General features: G+C 52.7%; 1 protein-coding gene and 1 long non-coding RNA gene across 5 annotated transcripts in view; one reads left to right on the top strand and one right to left on the bottom strand.

Moving 5' to 3' along the window:
• The window catches only part of EDA (ectodysplasin A), a 65186-nt gene extending 54504 nt beyond the window's left edge, over nucleotides 1-10682 (bottom strand). For 2 of the 4 annotated variants that reach the window (XM_064669541.1, XM_064669543.1), the window contains exon 1: nucleotides 10328-10682. In XM_064669541.1, the coding sequence (XP_064525611.1) occupies nucleotides 10328-10603 (276 nt within the window). In that variant the 5' untranslated portion in view covers nucleotides 10604-10682. The remainder of the gene's footprint in view (nucleotides 1-10327) is intronic. The other 2 variants (XM_064669539.1, XM_064669540.1) reach the window with 1 other exon arrangement.
• Nucleotides 10683-10871: 189 nt separating this feature from the next.
• LOC135421189 (uncharacterized) lies at nucleotides 10872-14233 on the top strand. The gene is made up of 2 exons (XR_010433891.1): nucleotides 10872-11403; nucleotides 13934-14233. It is a non-coding gene; the product is annotated as an uncharacterized LOC135421189 (long non-coding RNA).
• Nucleotides 14234-18607: the final 4374 nt, after the last annotated feature.

Below are 18607 nucleotides of genomic sequence, written 5' to 3'. Positions count from 1 at the left end.
TTAAACCACCTCTAAGAGCCCCACAGACTAAAGTTAGAAAGCATCACGCAAAAAACGTTCAATTCCAGTGTTTTTAAAACTGTTTCATGCACTATCTCACCACACTTGGCCTCACTCCAATTAACCACTAAATGCCAAGGAGTCAAACAAAAGAGCAAAAAATCATTTGTTATCTCGAAGCTGCATCTGCTGACGAACTCTGCAGTGGGTTTTTGTTGCTATTGTTCTCCAGGTTTGGGCTCTTTGAGTACTTAAGGATAACAAAATCCTTAGGTAAATATGTCAGGAGACCTTCCCTGTCAGCCGTCGCCTCGGGGTGTGATTTCTGTTCACAGACATAAAAATTTTTGCTATTTGCCAGATTTCAGAGAGCAAACTTGGATCCCCTGGGAGATACCTGGCGCTGCTCTTGTGCACCCGCAGCAGGAATATTTAACTGCTTCAGTACCTGGTGCTGACACACAGCTCGGAGCCACACGGGACCTCCTCTGGGACCTGACCAAAATGTAACTGCCCCAACCTCCCCCATCAGAATTATCATTTATAAATTGGGTTTTCAGCATCTTCAGACATGGAAAAATATGGTTGTGAGTCAGGAGGACCCATCAGCAGGGAAGCTCACGGTCAGGGGTCTCTGGAGGTGTTCTCCTGAACCCACCTGCAGCCACCTGCACACAACTGGGCTCAGAAAGTCTTCTTTAGGAACCAGCTAGCTAATGTTTCAACCAAAATCCCTCCCTGGTCCAATATCTAGGTACCAGACGGGAAGAACTTGAGTTATTCTCAGCTTAACGTGACAATCAGTCCTCACCTCAGCCAGGGGACTGCAGAGAGTTCCAACAGCCCTTGCACGAGGTGCTGCTGTCTGGAAGGGGGGCAAGGGTGGAGGGAAGGGGATGGGAAGCATCACTAAGGCACTGAGAATCCCCAAATACCATATCACTTCCAAACAGCCCTGTCACCCTGCAAAGCAGGAGCAAAGCAGCCCAGCAGCTTAGGGAGGAAAGAGTTGACAGCTCTTTGCTGTATCCAGCGTCATTTTCCTTGGCAAATCCAGGCTGTTGTTGGAGGCTTGCGCCAGCCGAGCTGAGCCTGCAGGAGCAACACTTTGTATTTAACACTTGAAGACCTCAGCTCCCCAGAGCTCATCCCATGGCCCCATCCCGGCCGGCACACGGGGCTGGCACACGTGGGACCAGCCCTGGCACCACACACGGAGCCAGGCCCTGCCCAGGCCCTGCAGCCACACACGGGAGCGGGAATCACGTGTCGTGCACGTGTGTTTGGAGAGGGATCCTGCTTTTACAGGGATGTTCTGCTCTCCCCTTGGAGTGTGCACCGGCGGCCGTGCCCGCTCCGGGGCTTCACCACCGGCTGGGAATTGGCAGCAGGGGTGATGCCAAGGTACCAGCAGGAAGCTGTGGAGCCCAGCCCGACTCCCAGAGTCCATGGCACAGTGGTTTAGGGATTTAGGGATTCCCCTGCTCCATCTGCTGCTTGTGTTGAGCCCAAAATGAGAACCTTAAAGCTCATCCAGTCCCACCCCCTGCCATGGGCAGGGACACCTTCCACTATCCCAGGTTATTCCAAGCCCCATCCAACCTGGGCTTGGACATTTCCAGGCATGGGGTAGCCACAGCTTCTCTGGGCAACCTGTGCCAGTGCCTCACCACCTCACAGGGAAGAATTCCTCCCCGATATCTCATTTAAATCAACCCTCTTTAGTTTGAACCCATCACCCCTTGTCCTTGCACCCCCAAGTTCTAAGCAGACCAGGAATCTGTGGACGAGCCGTATTCTGAGCTAAAACAACTCTTGTCAACAACAGGAGAAAACTCCAAATTGGCAATAAAGATATTGCTAAATAGAAAATTTAATAATCCTTTAAAAATGGCAATTAACATCTTTTAACTTTGCCTTCCCCCCCACCATAGAAAAGGTCTCCTTTTGACCTCAAAAATCTCTCAAAATTTACTCCAATAGCATATGGAGATAACTCCTAGTTGGCTCCTCTTGCCCTTGGATGGAATCACTCCCTTTCCCAGCAAGAGTTAACACCCCAGACTGAGCAAGCACCAACAAGCCCTTCCACAGCCCCAAGGCAGCCAACTACTCATTGAGTTCATTATCACTAAAAAGATACAAACAGCTGCAGTATAAAACCCAACTATTTTCTTTACGGGTTTTCATCCTGCTCTCTAGATGCACCTCATCAGCTGCACATCCAGCAATTCTCAGAGCTGATTTTTCTGCCACAGGGTATGTTTTATGGGAAAATGTGAGAATTTCAGCTTTCCAGGTAGAACTGTTGCCTCCCCTGCAGCCCCGGGAACAGCAGCAAAGCAAAAAATTACAATAAACCCCTCACTTTCGAGTCTGAACTGTCTCATCCTCTCAGCATCAAGGCAGGTTGGCAACAGTGCCAGCTACCAGCTTTAAACGCTTTATCCTATTTTCCTATCCCACGGGAAAATTAGAATAAAGTGCTGGTAAAGGGTAGCGGTAGCTCAGCAATTTGTTTGCAAAGTTAAGGAAATAATTGCTCCAAAATTATTTCCTGGATTAATTTCACTGAGCCCAGCACGTGGAGAAGACTGGAAGGATCATACAAAGTCTGTTTAGGCCATTAGTGCCTGTCCCACACAGTGTCCCCATCCTCACACTTTCCTGGGAAACCCAGGGAAAGCCGCTGAGGCTTCATAGATCAGATAATAAAAGGAAGGATTCAAAGATTTGTTTCTTTTTAGAAAATATAAATATTATTATCAAATAATAGTGATATTCAAATACTTTGATTTTTTTCCCCTGCTGGACAGGGCACACTGGTGTTCTCACCCCTCTGGGAAGGAATGCAAACATCAGTTGATTAAAATAAGAAACAGAAATGGGAGAAGAGACAGCAGGGAACTTGCTCAGAGAAGCTGTAGAAGTGTCCAAGGCCAGGATGGACAGGGCTTGGAGCAACCTGGGATAGTGGAAAGTGTCCCTGCTCATGGCAGGGGGCGGAACAAGATGGGCTTTAAGGTCCTTCCCAACCCAAACCATTCCATGATTCTGTGATTAGGCAGCACCACAACCCAACACAGCATGTCCCCAACTCTCCCACCCACATAAGATTTACAGTTCCAGAGCCGGTATCTGCTCCGAGGTGGGTTTTACTTCCAATGCTGCCTTAATAAACATCCTCGCTGTCTCCCCCTCCAAGGTGCTTTGTTCTCAGGAGAGGCTGAAAGCCCAGAGGTGCCATGAATTGCAAAGAGGGATTAAAGGACAAAGGGCCAGCCCTCCACTGCCCTGGGATGGGATTTAACCCACTGTGTCACCACCTGGGACACCGGGCACTGCCAAGGAGGGGAAACACCGGAGACAGGGAGGGTCTGACCTCCCAAAGCCACATCTGCATCCTCTCTGTGGCTGTGCTGGCTCAAACTGAGCCCACGCCTGGGTTAAGCCAGAGGCAGCTCTGGCAGGAGGGTGAGCCTTCCCCAGCCCCCTCCTCCTCCTCACTGCTCCTGGAAGCAGCCAGCAGCTCCCAGCCCTTGTATCCATGTCCTGCTGCAACGTGCAGTGACCACAGCCCCGAGCAGCACAACACAACCCTGGCCATGGCACAACACCATCGGGAAACATCCACCCCGGCACAGCCACACAACGCTCACTGCAGCAAAGCCACCACAGCACAGCCACCCACCACAGTGCCACGCCAGTCATCCCCTCGTGGTGCAGCACCCACCACAGTGCCACGCCAGTCATCCCTTCGTGGTGGTGCAGCACCCACCAGGGTACAGCCACCCAATGCCTGCTGCTGCAAAGCCACCGAGCTCAGCCCCACGCCATGCAATGACCCCCGATCCTGATGGATCCCTTGCAGCTCAGCACATTCCAGGATTCCATGCCATGCAGCACAGCTCCGTCCCATGAAACACTGGCCATTTCAAAGCCATACAAAAAACCCCCACGACGTGCAACCCCGGGCCGAGCAACTCAACCCCAGGCCATGCAATGCCTCCTGTTGCAAAGCCATGCAACTCCACACCACACCATGCAGCGAGAGCCCAGGCCACACAACACCCTGCCACGCAATGCCCTCCGTTGCCAAGCCATGCAATGCATCTCCCTGACGTGCAACCCCCACCACTGCAAAGCCACACGACCCACTGCCCACCGTTGTTCTCCCACACCTCTCCCGACACACTCCGGAACAAACTCCCGAACGAACCCTAGAGGAGGCTCGTGCTGGTGCCAGGGCCCATCGCTGCCCGGTTCCTCCTCACTCCGTGCAGAGCTGAAGCACTCACAGCCTCCCATCCCATCTCCAGTCGCTGCCGTTTCTCCCGGTGCCCGAGCGCAGAGCCTGGCGAGCCAAGGTGCAGCCCCGAGGTGCAGCCCCGGCAGGAGGATCCTGGCACTCCCCATTTGGAAGGAGTTACAGCCCTGGCACCCCATCAGTGTGATCCTGCCTCGTTAGTACTTTGCACTTACAGCAGCATTTCATTTGGGCTTATGGAAAGAGCTCATTTTCACAGGCACCCATCTGGGAGTGATTATTCCTGCTGTAGTAGCATCCAGGCCCGACTGGCATCGGCACCATTAGCACACAAAAACCAGAGTTTAACAAGAGAGCACTTACCACTGCAACCACCCCATAAAGGCACTTAACTATGTTAAAATTGCATCCAAATCTCCCTGTAATTCCACGCTTGTGCACAATGGATCCTGACAGATTACACCTCTTCAGAGACACACTTACCACTCACTCACTCACTGCACGGAATTTACTCAGTGCTTCACATCCCCCAAGCCCCCTCAGCCTCTCCCAGACCGGCTACCTTCTGCAGCCAGACACCTCTAAAAATAACATCCTCCTAAAGTGTTGAAAGATATTAAAATATAAAGCCATTAACATATAATAAGACTGGAATGAGAGCTCCGCATGCTCTGAAGCTCTCAGGGTTTGGCTTCCAGTCAAGAAAAATATATTGGATTAGTATGAGAGCAAAATTAGGATGGTGTGCAGTTTAATTAGCATTACAAGACACTACATGTGTATGGGAGAGCAGAGAAGATTTATGTTATTATGTGGTAAGAAAAATAATGTTAAAATGTTAGAATAATATGGGTTTGATACGGTGCTATGTACTCCGGGGTTAAGGGAAAGATAACTCTGGAATGCCACTGAGTGTTCTTAAAAACCCAGGTTTGAGGGTTTGCCAGTGAACTCCTCAAAAAATTGTGGAAAAACCCTGCAATTTGGTCACGAGTCGGTCAAACACTCTGGCAACAACAACGGTCTCCGTCAAGGAATTCAATAAACACTGGTAAAACATCCTGGTCCTCACACAAAGTCACAGTACTAGTGCTTCACAGAACCAGCAGAAAACAGAAATAAAGCAAACACAGCTCAGCTGGGGAAGGGGATGATGGGGCAGAGCTGGCAAGAGCCTGGAAGGGAAGGAAGCGCCGTGCTTCGATTGCATGCTCCCTGCTGCCCTGGTGTTATTCCTCTGTTAATCACATTCCTCTGTTTCCAGCAAGACATCAGCATCCCCACTCTCCTCCATAAGCTGCAGCCCATCCTCCTCTCCTTCCTGGGCATCACTGGATTCACCTCACAGTTGTTCCCAGCAGCCACAGCTGCCTGCACTCCCCGGGTCAATAATCCCTGTGATGCCGACAGAAGCTTCAAGACAGCAGTTGGAATTTATATTTCATATTTCCCAGCTGGTTCATCTCTCCCAGAGGTGAGATTTTTCTCTGTTTACCTCCTCACTATTCCCATCTTCCCACACTTTGAGGATGTCCCTGGCAAGATGCATCCATGGCCACCCTGTGCTCAGACATTCCAAAGCCACAGCTACTTTTTTTCCTCCCTTTTCCAAAGCAGAGTTCCTAAGCTCCAGCCCTCACAGTGAACAGCTCAGGAGTGGTGACATCCCACCACATACAACACAGTGTCCATCTCACCTGCTCAGTGTCAGGGGGCACAAGGAATGGCACCCAAACAGCATCATAAATCTGGGAATAAGGATGCTGGGAAGGTCCTGTTAGAGTTGAAGATGTCCCTGCCCATGGCAGTGGGGTTGGACTCGATGGCCTCAAAAGGTCCCTTCCACCCCAAAGCCTTCTGTGATTCTACAGTTCCAGGGACCAGCCAGGCTGTCTGCACACAGCCAAAGGAGACAGCTCCTGCTCACACCAGGAATTAACACCACAATACACACAGGGATGCACCTCCAACCCCCGGGGCACAGCTCATGCTGTATTGAATTTCCCAGTGGATGCAGCGCACCAGATTTTGCCTGGAATATTCATAGGCATAGCAGCAGGAATATGTTTTCTATCTGATATCAGGCAGCCCCCCCTTCCTGCGCAGACCCTTGGGCAGCCTCTGGAATGTCTGTCGAGGACAGGCACTACTGAGGCGGAATGAAGGCAACCAGAGCCCAGCATTAACCAGACAGAGCTCTGTGGGCTCCTTTACTGCCCTGTGAGAGCCTCCTCCAGCTACAACCAGGACCACGAAGTGGAATTCGAGGGAAAACCCACCATAAATCACATCCCTAATCACCATCTTGTTTCTGCACAGACCTGGCATTTCCATAACCCAGGATGAGAGTTGTGAAATCCCAACACACGTGTCCTGAGCAGGTATTTAAAGGTCTGAGCCTGCAGGACAGTGTGCAGAGGCCGCTGATGCTGGAGAAGTGTTTCCAGGACACTCTGCTCAAAGCTTTCAGCACATGGCCAGGTTTCAGTTTGGCCCCAATCCATCACTGCCAGTGCAACCTCCTGGCTCAGGAAGCAGGTACCAGACAGAGGGATGAAGGTGCATGGATGAGCTACAGGAACGCTCAGGTGGGAGAAGCCTCTGGAGCAGCTTTTACACCTTTAGACCCTTTGACAGCACATTGTGCCAATCAAACCTGCCTCTGACTCAGGAGCTGGGACTGACAAGAAAGGGCAAAACAACTGCAATTTCACACTGGTGAGAGAAAAGAAAGGAAGAAATCCTTCCCTGTGGGGGTGGGGAGGCCCTGGTACAGGTTGTCCAGAGAAGCTGTGGCTGCCCCATCCCTGGAAGTGTGCAAGGCCAGGTTGGACAGGGCTTGGAGCAACCTGGGCTAGTGGAAGGTGTCCCTGCCCATGGCAGGGGTGGATCTGGGTGAGCTTTGAGGTCCCTTCCAACCCAAACCATTCCAGGATTCTCTGTAAGTCAGGAATGCCAGTGTGAGCACTGCTCAAAAGCGGGAGCATCCCGTGTTAAAAAGGTGAGGAGCAGAGACCAGGAACAGACACCATGGCACAGAGGAAGGTGAACACTGGGAACAGAACTGCTGCTCAGCACATTTTTTTGGATGACTCAGCACTCCCCTCCCCCCTTCCCCCAGCTGCAAGCGCCTCCACAATTAGTTTGATTCGACAGAACTGATGGTATTTGATCCCATTCCAAAGCCAGCCCTTGGCAGCTTTTCTGCCTGTCTCGGGACACTCTCAGGGCACACGCTCCGCTTGGCATTGGCCAAAAAACATGTTTTGGCAGAAACGTGGCACGACACGGATTTGGTTGGAGAAACAGCGCAGGAACAATGCTCTGCACAGCTCAGATATTACAGGGGTGATTTTTTGACAGCAAGATACAATTTAATTTAGGCATAAAATACTCCAAAGGGCAGGAAGCAGTGCCCTGCTGCGGATCTCCACGAGTGGAGCCACAAGCAAAGTGCTCAACAGAATCCCTCTCCCATCCCACAGCACACCCACCCGAAGGGATTATCTGGATTTTATCCCACCAGCCAAGGCTGAAGGCACCAGTGCTCCCCAAACTCGCTCTTGCACCTCAGAGCACTCGAAGAGTCGATGAATTAAAGCAGCACTAACAAACCCCTCATCTCGCAGCCAACGTGGTGATGCAACAGCCGGCGGGTTCTGGGACAAAGATGTGGACTACAATGCCTCACCCTCTGCCATGAAAAACTGCCCTTGGATCCTAAATGAGTTACATATTTGGATACCCTGTAAGATAGGGAAGCGGGGCCTTATCGAGCTGCCAAATCTCACTCCTGTCATGAGGTCATTTCTGGCACGTGGCCAGGTGAGATTTCAGCCAAAATCTCGGTGCTGACCATCGCTCCCCATCCTTCCCCCCCTCGCTCCTCTTCCTCCTGCCTCAGGTCAGGAAGGCGGGGAAAAATAAAATAATTAAAAAATAAAGAAAAAAAGGGTCAGGAAGGGCAGTGTCTTTTGTTTTTAAACCAGCCTGTACAATCACAACACACACACACTCATTACTCAGTCTCTTCATTGAGGACACTTCACACAGCTGAGGGGCGGTTTGAGGGCTCAGAGCACCACGGTCTTTGGGATGCCAGGTACCCCGCAACACACCCCAACTCTGACCGTGGCACCCAGCAGAGAAATGTCATCGACCAGATCTCCCGAATTAATTATTTAGTAATTTTGGCTTCATTTTTGCAAGCATCACGTGCACGGGACCACACTTTGGGTTTACAGCAGCACAGCTCGGAAAAGCTGCGAGGAACCCCACACGCCCCCTGAAGCTTAATGATAACTTTCTGAGTAAAGCTGTTTGCAAACACCTCGTTTCACTGCTTTAACCATCGAAGGGATGTACTCACAGCACCCCAGGACGTGGAAAGTGGTTGTTTTTAGCTGCACATCAACTCAAGTAAATGGCAAGGCAGAAAACTCAGCACGGAATGGCGTGAGCAGCACTACTACAAATCCCATTAATCACACGTTGTCAGGGCAGTTCCCGACCGGGGCAGTGAGGTGCCAGCGCTCTGGACATTCAGCCTTCCCCATGTCCCCACTACCAGGAAACTTCCTCTCACAACCAACTCCTTCCATACATCCCAAAGAATTTTCCATCTTAAGCCTGACAGGCCAGATGTGAAAGAAAGAAAGAAATAATTAGTGTTACCTTATCTGGAGTACGCCAGCTGTACCAGCAATGCCTGGATCTCCATACGCATCCCGAGACAAATTACCTAACGCTGTAATTTATGAACGTCTCAAGTATTTGCCCTGGTATTTCATTATGCACTCGCTGGAAAGAAGAGCTCTAAAGACTAAACAGATCCAGCACGATAACACGAAAGGCACTCCAGCCGCGTGCTATTCCAAGGCAACCCAAGAATCCCAGCACGACATCGAGCTGCTCCGGCTCACTTAGTGTTGACACTGCCGAGGCAGAGAAGGGAGAACAGAGAGCCATGACCCGAGAGCTCGGGTTCCCTCCGGTTCAGCGCTTAACTGGGATTTTATTGTGGGAAGCTGCGGGATCCGGCAGCGGTGGAAGCGCAGCCCGGCTTTCCCGGGGGCAGCCGAGGCCGGCGCGGCGGAACCGCTGCCCGCTGCCAAGTGGGAGGAAGAGTTCCCAAACTCGCCGCTTTATCAAAGCTATTTTTGTCCTTCCTCCCCCCACACTGATAAGTAGCAGGGCGAGGACCGCCGGGGTGCTGGGGTTTGGCGTCTCCCCCCGAAACCCCGCTGGGACACCCCCGGCAAAGCCACCCGGCACCTTTGGGGAGCGGACCATCCGCTCGGGAGGCTCAAGGGGGAGGAAACTCCTTCCTCCAGCTTATCCTGCTCGCAGCGAAGTTTCGTGCCTGGAAAAAATGAGCTAAGTTTGCGAGCGGAGGCCCCAGCTCCGCTCCGGCCCTCCGGAGGCTCTCGGGACAGGCGACCCCCCCGGGGGCTCAGGACAGCCGTGGGGACAACCGGGAGACAGATGCCAACCTGTCCTGCACAGAGTCAGGAGCTGCTGCAGGGGGAACACCGAGGCATCACGGGCAAGGCTGTGCACCTGGGTTGAGGGGGAACTGAGATAACGAAACCCACCCCAGCTGCAGGGAGGGGAGCGAGCGGAGGGCGATGCGGGACTGGGATCCCCCGCACACCACGGGTACGGGGTGACCTGTGCGGGGCTCCCCGGCCGCTGCACCCGCGCCCGGGGGTCCCCCAAGCCCGCTGCCCTCGGCCAGGGCTGGGCTATCGGGAGCGGGTTCGACGCGGCGGGGCTGTCGCTACAGGGAGGAGGCGGCAGCAGGTGGAGCGCGGACGGTCCCGCAGCCCCGTCACCCCAGCCCGGGCGAGGGAACCCGCGCTCCCCCCGCGCTTCACCCCCGCACCAGAGTTTGGGGCTTCCCCCCTTTTCCAAGTAACCCCGACCGGGGGGCTGTTCCCAAGCGCCCCGGGGAGCGGCACCCGCGCCGGGGATGGACGGGGGACGGAGAGGGGATGGAGGGGACATGGAGGGGGGATGGAGCCCGACACCGCGGTGTCCCCCGTCCCCGCCCGGACCCACCTGCTGGCGCCGCTCCGCGCCCTCGGCCGCTCTCTGCGGGCGGCCCGCGGCGGGGGCTCCGGGCGCTGCCGCCGTCCCGTCCCGTCGCGGCGGGGCCGCGGGCTGCGGGCCGCGGTCGCGGCGGAGCTCGGAGCGCAGCTCCAGGTAACAGCCCAGCGTCAGGACGTGCAGCGCCAGCGACAGCGCGAAGAAGCCGAGGAAGAGCCGCCAGCTGCCGCCGCCGCCGCCGCAGGAGGAGCAGGCGCGGGCCGCCGCCGCCCTGCGCTCCGCGCCCATGGTGCGCTCGGGCGGAGCGGAGCCGAGCGGCCCCCGCGCTGCTGCTCCCGGGGCGCGCCGGGCACCGCGGGCTGCGCGGCCGGGCCGCCTGCCCCCGCCAGGGGGCGGGGCCGCGGGCACGGGGCGGGGCCCGGGCCGCGGGGCGGGGCCGAGGGGCGGGGAGGGACGGGGCCTGGCAGAGGGTGGGGCGGGGCTTCGCCTCGGAGGGGCGGGACCAGGCGCTGGGGGGGCGGGGCTCCACCGGGGAAGGGCCGCCGCGGCGCCCCGCCAGTGGGCGTGGCTTCGCCGGGGAGGGGCGGGGGCGGGGCGGGGCCCGGTTCGCCCGGTGGGCGGGACTTTGCCCGCGGTGGGGCGGGGCCGGGCGATGGGCGGGGCCAAGCGGAGCCGGAGTCCCGCCCCGCTGCGCGCGGGAGCCGCCCCGGGCCCGATCCTGATCCTGTTCCTGATCCTGATCCCTATCCTAGTCCTGGTCCTCATCCTGCTGCCCACCAGCTCCCTCACCGGATCCCAGTAAAGCCCCCCGGCCCCTGGGTTGCTGGAACAGCGGCAGGAGGGCAGCGGGACCCTCCAGCTGAGCAGGGGGACCCCCAAAGGAGCCTTTGCACCACGGGGAGCAGTTTATTGACCGTTTATAGTCGAGGAAGCAACGTATCAAAAGGAGTCTGCAAAGTCTTCGCAGGTTCTATTACCAGTCAGAGGGTTTAATGGATAACGAGATAGATAATGAGATTAATAAGGTGCTGTGTGATGCTCACCTGCCACGGGCTGCAAGGAAATTTGGATCCAGCGTTGGAAACTATGTGAGCAAACCAGAGAGGTGGCCTGACGAAAACAGAATGTGATTTGGAAAAATAAAAGGAAAAAAAGAATAAAATAAGTTGTTAATGTCAGGAGAGGAGGCTGTGAGGGGGAGGCAGGAGGTGGCACTGCTGAGGATTCCAGCTGGTTTTAGAGGATCTGATAACGCAGAGCAGGTCAGCTGGGGAAGGAAGTGCTGGGAAGGGATGTCAGAGCTGCCACCAGCTCTCCAGGAAGGGCCCCCTCACCAGGGACTGTCACCAACACATCCCTGGGATTGGGGTCCTGATGCCCTGGGTGGGCTCGGGGAGCTGGGTGGTCCTGTGCAGGTCTGTGTTCCCATCATCCCAGAGGCAGGGTGAGGTTCCCACAGGGCTGTCCTTTCCAGCCCTTCCAAGTCCTGGAGCACATTGTCTGGGAATTTGTGGGGTCTTCATCACACAGATCACAGCCATAGAGAGTCCAGTGGTGGCTTTGTCCTGCCTTTGGGGAGGAGGACGGCCTTTTCCAGCCCTTCCTATCCTTGTTTTCCTGCAGTAGGGCTTTTCCTTCAAGTTTTGTGTCACAGACATGAAATTACATGAGAAGCCTCTGTTTTCATTTAAGAAAGAAATGTTTCCCTAATATTTGTGAAGAAAAAAACTGGAAGCATTAAGCTCTGCCAACTCCAACAACTGAGGAGCAGAAAGCAAATAAACACAAATGAACCCTCTGTTCAAAACTCCATAATTATTGTAGGAACATTCATAATTATTTGAGTGCTTAGTGTTGTTACTGGTTTTCACAGAAACACAGAATATCCTGAGTTGGAAGGGACCCACATGGATCATCGAAGTCCAATTGCTGCACCACCAAAATCCTGTTTTTCAAGGTCAAAATCCCAAACCAACCATAGACTGACTGACCCAGACTTGCAGTGGCCTCGTTCCATTTTCAAGAGTCATTTATGTTACTTTTAGAGTGAATTGTAGAGGTCAAGTCACCCCTGTGGTTGGGGCAGTGGGAAGACATGAGCTCACCTTTCCTGCCCGGATCTCACCAGGGACATTGGCCAAATCCTCAGACTGAGGGATTTCTGCCTCCTAGAGCAGGTTGTTCAGCATCCCACTAATTAAAAAGGATTTAATTAATATATAATTAGTATGTGTCTTCCCAGACCTGAGAGATCCTCATGCACGGACTGGTTGAGCCCCACAGTCGATGGTTCCACTGGTTCTCTGGTGGTTTATTTTCATTTCTCTTGTTCTGAACAATCATCCCCTTTCACTGCCACCCCTGATTAACTTTGTTACATGGATGAAGAACCAGGACTCCAAGGGGTCCTGGTCCAGGAGAGGCAGGAACCAGAGGACAGGGAAAAATGCAGAAGCAACAGGGATTCTCGATGCTATGGATGGGAAAATAAAGAACAGTCAGGAGGGTCCTTGGGAGGGTGGGCAGAGGCTGAGGAGGAGGACAACACTCAGAGGACATGTCTAGAATGACTTTTTCTCTTGATTCCCAAACTTGCTGTTTTTTTCCCATCATCCCCTTCCCATCCCAGCAGGATTTAACCAAAGGTGGGAGGAACCTGCTGTAGCTCAGGAGATCTCCCTTCCCTCTGGAACGGGTACAACTCTCTGCATAGCACAGGGCACTCCATGGCTGGTCCCAGCTCACCTCTCCATGCGAATTCCACAGATCTGGGAATCTCTCAGAGGGATCTTGTAAAGCAGATCTGAGCCCATTCCGTATTGACGTTTTGGCAACAGCTGTAGTTTCTGCAGAGGCAACAGAGTCAATTTTAACATGTGTGACCTAAAAGCTTTGGAATTCCTGACTTTCCTTTGAGGAAAGCTCAGCTAAACTGCAGGAAAGCCATCCCTTAGTCTCTCAGTGGTGTCAGCAACAACATGAGCACAATAAAGTCTCCTGAAACCTGAAGTCCTGGCGTGCCGACAGCGCATCCGCAGGCGTTTACAAGCCCTCAGGATGGAGGATCCTGGTTTTATAGGGTCTCCACGCAGCCCTACAATTACCATTCCTTTTTCCCAGTGAGATCCAAGATGTTCCATACAATCTGCTTTGCTTAAGACTGTTTTTTCAATAACTATGAGCTCTGTCTCTGCAGGAAAGGTCTATTTGTGTCCAACTGCTTCCATAGGGGCACCGATTGAGTAATACATTTGTGTTATAAGAGCAAGAAGTACTAAGGAATTGTGTTCACAGGATGCCTCCTTCCTGGCTCTGTGCTATTCCAAGATTTTCCCTCTCTCTCACACCATCACTGTCTCTGATCATTCTCTGATCCCTCCCATTTTACTCCATGAATTCTTATAACATTTAGTTGCCCAGAGAAGCTGTGACTGCCTCATCCCTGGAAGTGTTCAAGGCCAGGTTGGAGAGGGCTTGGAGCAACTTGGGCTAGTGGAAGGTGGGAAGGTTGGCAGGAGGTGGCACTCGATGGGCTTTTTACAGTGCATCCTTTTTACAGAGAATGAAAAATTGGTGTATTGACTCTTCCTGTGCTTATTTTCATGTTTTCCCCCTCAGAAATGAGAAGATTCTGACTTCTAAGAACCAGCAGCACACTGACACCTCATTCCCCTGCGCAGCCAAGCCCCTGCTCTGCTCTGAAGGAAGATGGAGGCCTGGTGGCTCCGCCAGCTCCCCTGTCCCATCACAGAACAGGCGGGAGGAGGTTGGGCTGGGGAGGCTGAGCTCAGCCTAAACACAGCTTCTTCTAGAGGGGGTAACCAAGATGTTGCCGTTGGTTCTGTTGTATGTTTATTTATATGTTATTTGGTGCTAATGAAAACCAAATGTTCGGAATCTATTCAGTTCTTTAACTTTTATAGACTCATTGTCTTTATTTTCAACTGTGCAGCCGTCTCCCAGCCCACCCTCCCCCGGACTCATGGCAGTGCCGTCGGTGTCCGGCCTCAGCTGTGCTCTTACTCATCCTGGCTGGAACAATGATATTCCACACCACGTTATACAACCTCCCCGGTGCTGCCTCCTGCCCCCGACCCCTCGGCTCCCCACGGGCTCCCCACGGCCCCGGGCAGGGCCAAGCCATTGTCCTGGGGGGTGCCGGTTTCGGGATCCGCCGGTGCCAGGGAAACAGGATACGATCTGTGCCTCGAGGAGAGATGTGATACATGAAAGGCACCCTTCCAGAGAGCCCAGAGCCCACGCTGCCCCTCGGAGCGGGGGCACCCGCTCACCAAGGAAGGGGAGGAAGGGGAACCCTAACACTGAGCCTGGCCAGGAACCACGGGGAGGGGGCTCCTCTCCCCTGCCCCTTGGGGGGGAGCCTCCAGGCTCTGGCATCCCTGGTGCCATGGTTTATTTTCTGTGGTGGTGTTGGGTCGTAGGTTGGGCTCGACCATCTCAGAGGTTTTTCCTGCGATTCTCCTGACCTGTTTTCCGGGGATTGGGTGCTCCTCAGGGAGCATCCCACCCAGCCACGCTGTCCAGGTGGGAGAACTCCAAAGCAGACCCCTCCTGACCTAAACCAAACAGTGACACCCTCACAGCACAAGGGCCTGGCAGCTGCTCTGCCCACATCCCTGCCAGCCCCTTCTAGTGCCTGAAGGGGCTCCAGGAGAGCTGGAGAGGCACTTTGGACAAGGGGGAATGGCTTCCCACTGCCAGAGGGCAGGGGTACATTAGATTAGCACCATATTTTGGGCATAGGAAACTGGAACCTCAGTTTCAGGACCATTGTGTCTTCTCCTTCCAGAGGGAATCCTGACAGGAGAGGTCCTGGAAATCTCCTGCCCCAAGTTGGTGGCACATGTGCCTATTTCAGCCTCCTTGGCTTCTGCTTTAAATTCCATGGATCATCCTTTGAGGTAATTTGTGCTGAGCATTAGGAAAGACAAATGTAAAGTGACCGAAATCCTCTGGAGGTGGAGGAGGGCCACAGCCTGAGCTGCAGGATAGAATCCCAGGATGGTTTGGGTTGGATGGGACCTTAAAGTCATCCCATCCCACTCCCTGCCATGGGCAGGGACACCTCCCACTGTCCCAGGTTGCTCCAAGCCTCGTCCAACCTGGCCTTGGACACTTCCAGGGATGGGGCAGCCACAGCTCCTCTGGGCAACCTGTGCCAGGGCCTCCCCAGCCTCACAAGGAAGGATTTCTTCCCAATATCCCATCTCACCCTGCCCTCTGTGAGGGTGAAGCCATTCCCCCTTGTCCTGTCCCTCCAGACCCTCATCCAAAGCTTAGTTTCAGACTAAACTTGAACTTTTAAGCTTTTTGGGTAGGGCAGGGCGAGTTCGGGGTAAAGAACAGAAACCCCAGCTTTAAAAAGGGAAAATCCAAGGAATTCATATCAAAGCAGGAACAGTCATAAGGATAACACATGGAACTGTCTTTTTCTGCTCACAATCTTAGTGATTGAAAACTGCTCACCACAGCCCTGATCCAGCTACAGGACCCCACATCCGGGGCTGAGTTTCCAGGTGACCCAGGATTTCAGCAATTTGCAGCCTCGGGACTGCTAATAAGAGATGTCAGCAATAACCAAGGGAGGAAAACCCACGTGTTTGTTTTCCCAGACATGCCAGAAGTGGTGGATTTAAGCGAGGAGAAAGATCACAAGGCTCAGTCGGAATATCCTACATAACACAGCCTTAAACCAGCAATTTCCTCTGTGGAGCCTAAGTCAGATCAAGGCAGGATAAAGGTCTCCATGTGAGCCTGGCTGAGAGGATTTGGGAATGGGTAGGAGCCATTTGCTGGGGATGGAACAGTAAAAATTAAATGGGCTCTTACAGAGGCCTCTTTCAAGCAGCTCCGAGTGCCATCAGCCTTCATCTCCCCTCGAGGCTCCACGAGCTCTGGACTCCTGGCTTTGGGGTATGTGGCATTTCCAGGCTGAACCCACCGATACAAACACGTGTGTTTCATCTGAGATTGAAAAAAGAAATGATTGAAAAATAGCAAACCATGTAATCCTTGTAAGGAGTAATTCCCTTGCCATTTCCAAGCACGGTCTTGGATGGGAAAGCCGGTTCCTCTGGATCAATGGGATGAAAACATCTGCTTTATCTCAGAGATATCTGAGAAGGTAAGACCTGACAGTTCTTTGTGGAAGTCTATCTCCTTTGTACATCTAAATTACATTTACTGATATACAACGCTGACGTTTTGGGTAATGCTCGTAGATCTCACAACCTTCTGTTTCAAATTCACAGTCTTCCACCACTCGAACTATTATTATTTTTACCAGTCCCAAGGGCGTGCTGGAGTCTCTTTGGTACAAATTAGAAGGGCTTTTATGAAAAACTTACAGTTTATAGAAAAGAGGTTCCCTTTGGCTTCCCAACCCCGAGGTAGTGACAGCTCCCACCGGAGCCTCGCCCACAGCGGGTGTTTCAGCATCGACACATTCACAGCCCGGCTCAGAGGAGCTGACACCCTGGGAGGAACAGCAGCCATTTCCCCCAAGAGACAAAAAAAAAAAAAGCCAAATGTTGACAAGTTTATGAATACAAACACGTCAGGGGTGTTCTGACAGAAGGACTTTGCTCTGGGCCGGTCGCAGGTTTACCTGGGTTTGGTGGTTAAACCAGGCTGAGCTCTGAGTGAGGGGAGAAACAGCTTTGGGGAAGACAAGACTCATCCTGCACAGAACAAGTGCTAGGGTTGAAATGGCCCAATGATCCCAACCTAAACAATTCTATTAAAAAAACCCCAAACTCAAAGAGTTTTGGTGCAAAGGTCAGGTCAAGGGTGAGGTGGTTGAGTGAGAGAGGAGGGAGGTGGGAAAATGCTGAGACTGGAGGAAGTAGAGTCATAAAATCATGGAATATCCTGAGTTGGGAGGAACTCACAAGGATCATCAGTCCAACTCCTGGCCCTGCACAGACACCCCAACAACCCCACCCTGTCCCTGAAAGGATCATCCAAACCCTCCTGGAGCTCTGGCAGCCTTGGGGCCGTGCCCAAACCCTGGGGAGTCTGGTCAGTGCCCAGCCAGCCTCTGGGGGAAGAACCTTCTGCTGAGATCCAACCTGACCCTGCCCTGACACAGCTCCAGCCATTCCCTGGGTGCTGTCACTGTCACACGGAGCAGGGATTGGTACCTGACTGTGAGACCTTGTTAAAGAAATCCATGGAAAAGGTGGTAGATCAGAGATGAAGGGGAACTAGGAAATCCAAGAGAGATGGGGGCAGCAAACCCAGCCCTTCCCAGCCCTTTCCCCTCACAGGCTTTCCTTCAATGTAATTAAAGCTCAATTAATAAAGACATGGTTGTTGTCAGAGGAGGAAACACATCAGTCTGACCTTGATCTTCCTCAGGTACCAAAATAGATCCAACAGAATGACACAGACCCTTGTGCAGAGCCAAGGCCACGATCCAAGGGAGAAATCAGGATAAACAGGGCAAGGGAGGAAGAAATCATGCAGTAAAACCCATCTGGCAAACAGCATCCAACATATAAATCCATATAAACCCACCTTCCACAGCCCTTCTGGGCTCTGCTGGGGCAAAGGGGATTCTAAGGGAAAATTAATTGTAAGCTCTTACTTAATGCAGACTTTGAGACAAAAAGAAAAGAACAAAGGAGTCCTCCAGGCAAAAAAATGTGGAAAATGACAATCATTAATAACTTCAACTCTTCACTACAGGGTTTTCATCAGTTTGCTGAGGTGGCATTTCACTGTCCTGTCACAAAAGCCACAACCCCCAGCAAAAATACCTGTTTTATCACAGAGAAATAAATTAAGAACTTCTTACCAACATCAGGAGCTCCAGTTGGAGTGGATCCAGAATGTACAGACTTGGAAAGGCCAAAAACCATCCTGAAGCCTCCTGGTAGGTGGAAAACACACCCTGAAAGTGCATTGCTGTGAGTAAGACTCCTCTCTTTAGGATTCTAAGTCTCCCAGGGTCAAGTGTTGGTGTGAAAAATGAGGCTCTCACACACATTTTTAGATCCACAGTAACAAGTTGCCGGATTTCCATGAATCCTGAGTTCTCCTCTGCCCAGGGAAGATAAAGAAGCTGCAGGGGCCCTGAAACGGTTCACAAATACAGATGTTTATAAGATGCACATGCTTGAAAATGATATTTTTTGCTTTTTTGATAAATCAGAAAAGAGAACCTTGTGTGTCATCTGCTCAACCATATAAACAAATATATGAAAAGAGAACTCCTTATTCACATCCAGAAGGGATGAGGTTTGAAATCCAGACCCCACCCAGGATTTC

Source organism: Pseudopipra pipra, chromosome 13 (genome assembly GCF_036250125.1).
Source record: "Pseudopipra pipra isolate bDixPip1 chromosome 13, bDixPip1.hap1, whole genome shotgun sequence".
In the NCBI taxonomy this organism is placed as follows: Eukaryota; Metazoa; Chordata; class Aves; order Passeriformes; family Pipridae; genus Pseudopipra; species Pseudopipra pipra.
The sequence above is the reverse complement of the archived record's forward strand: the minus strand, read 5'-3'. Positions and strand labels throughout refer to the sequence as shown.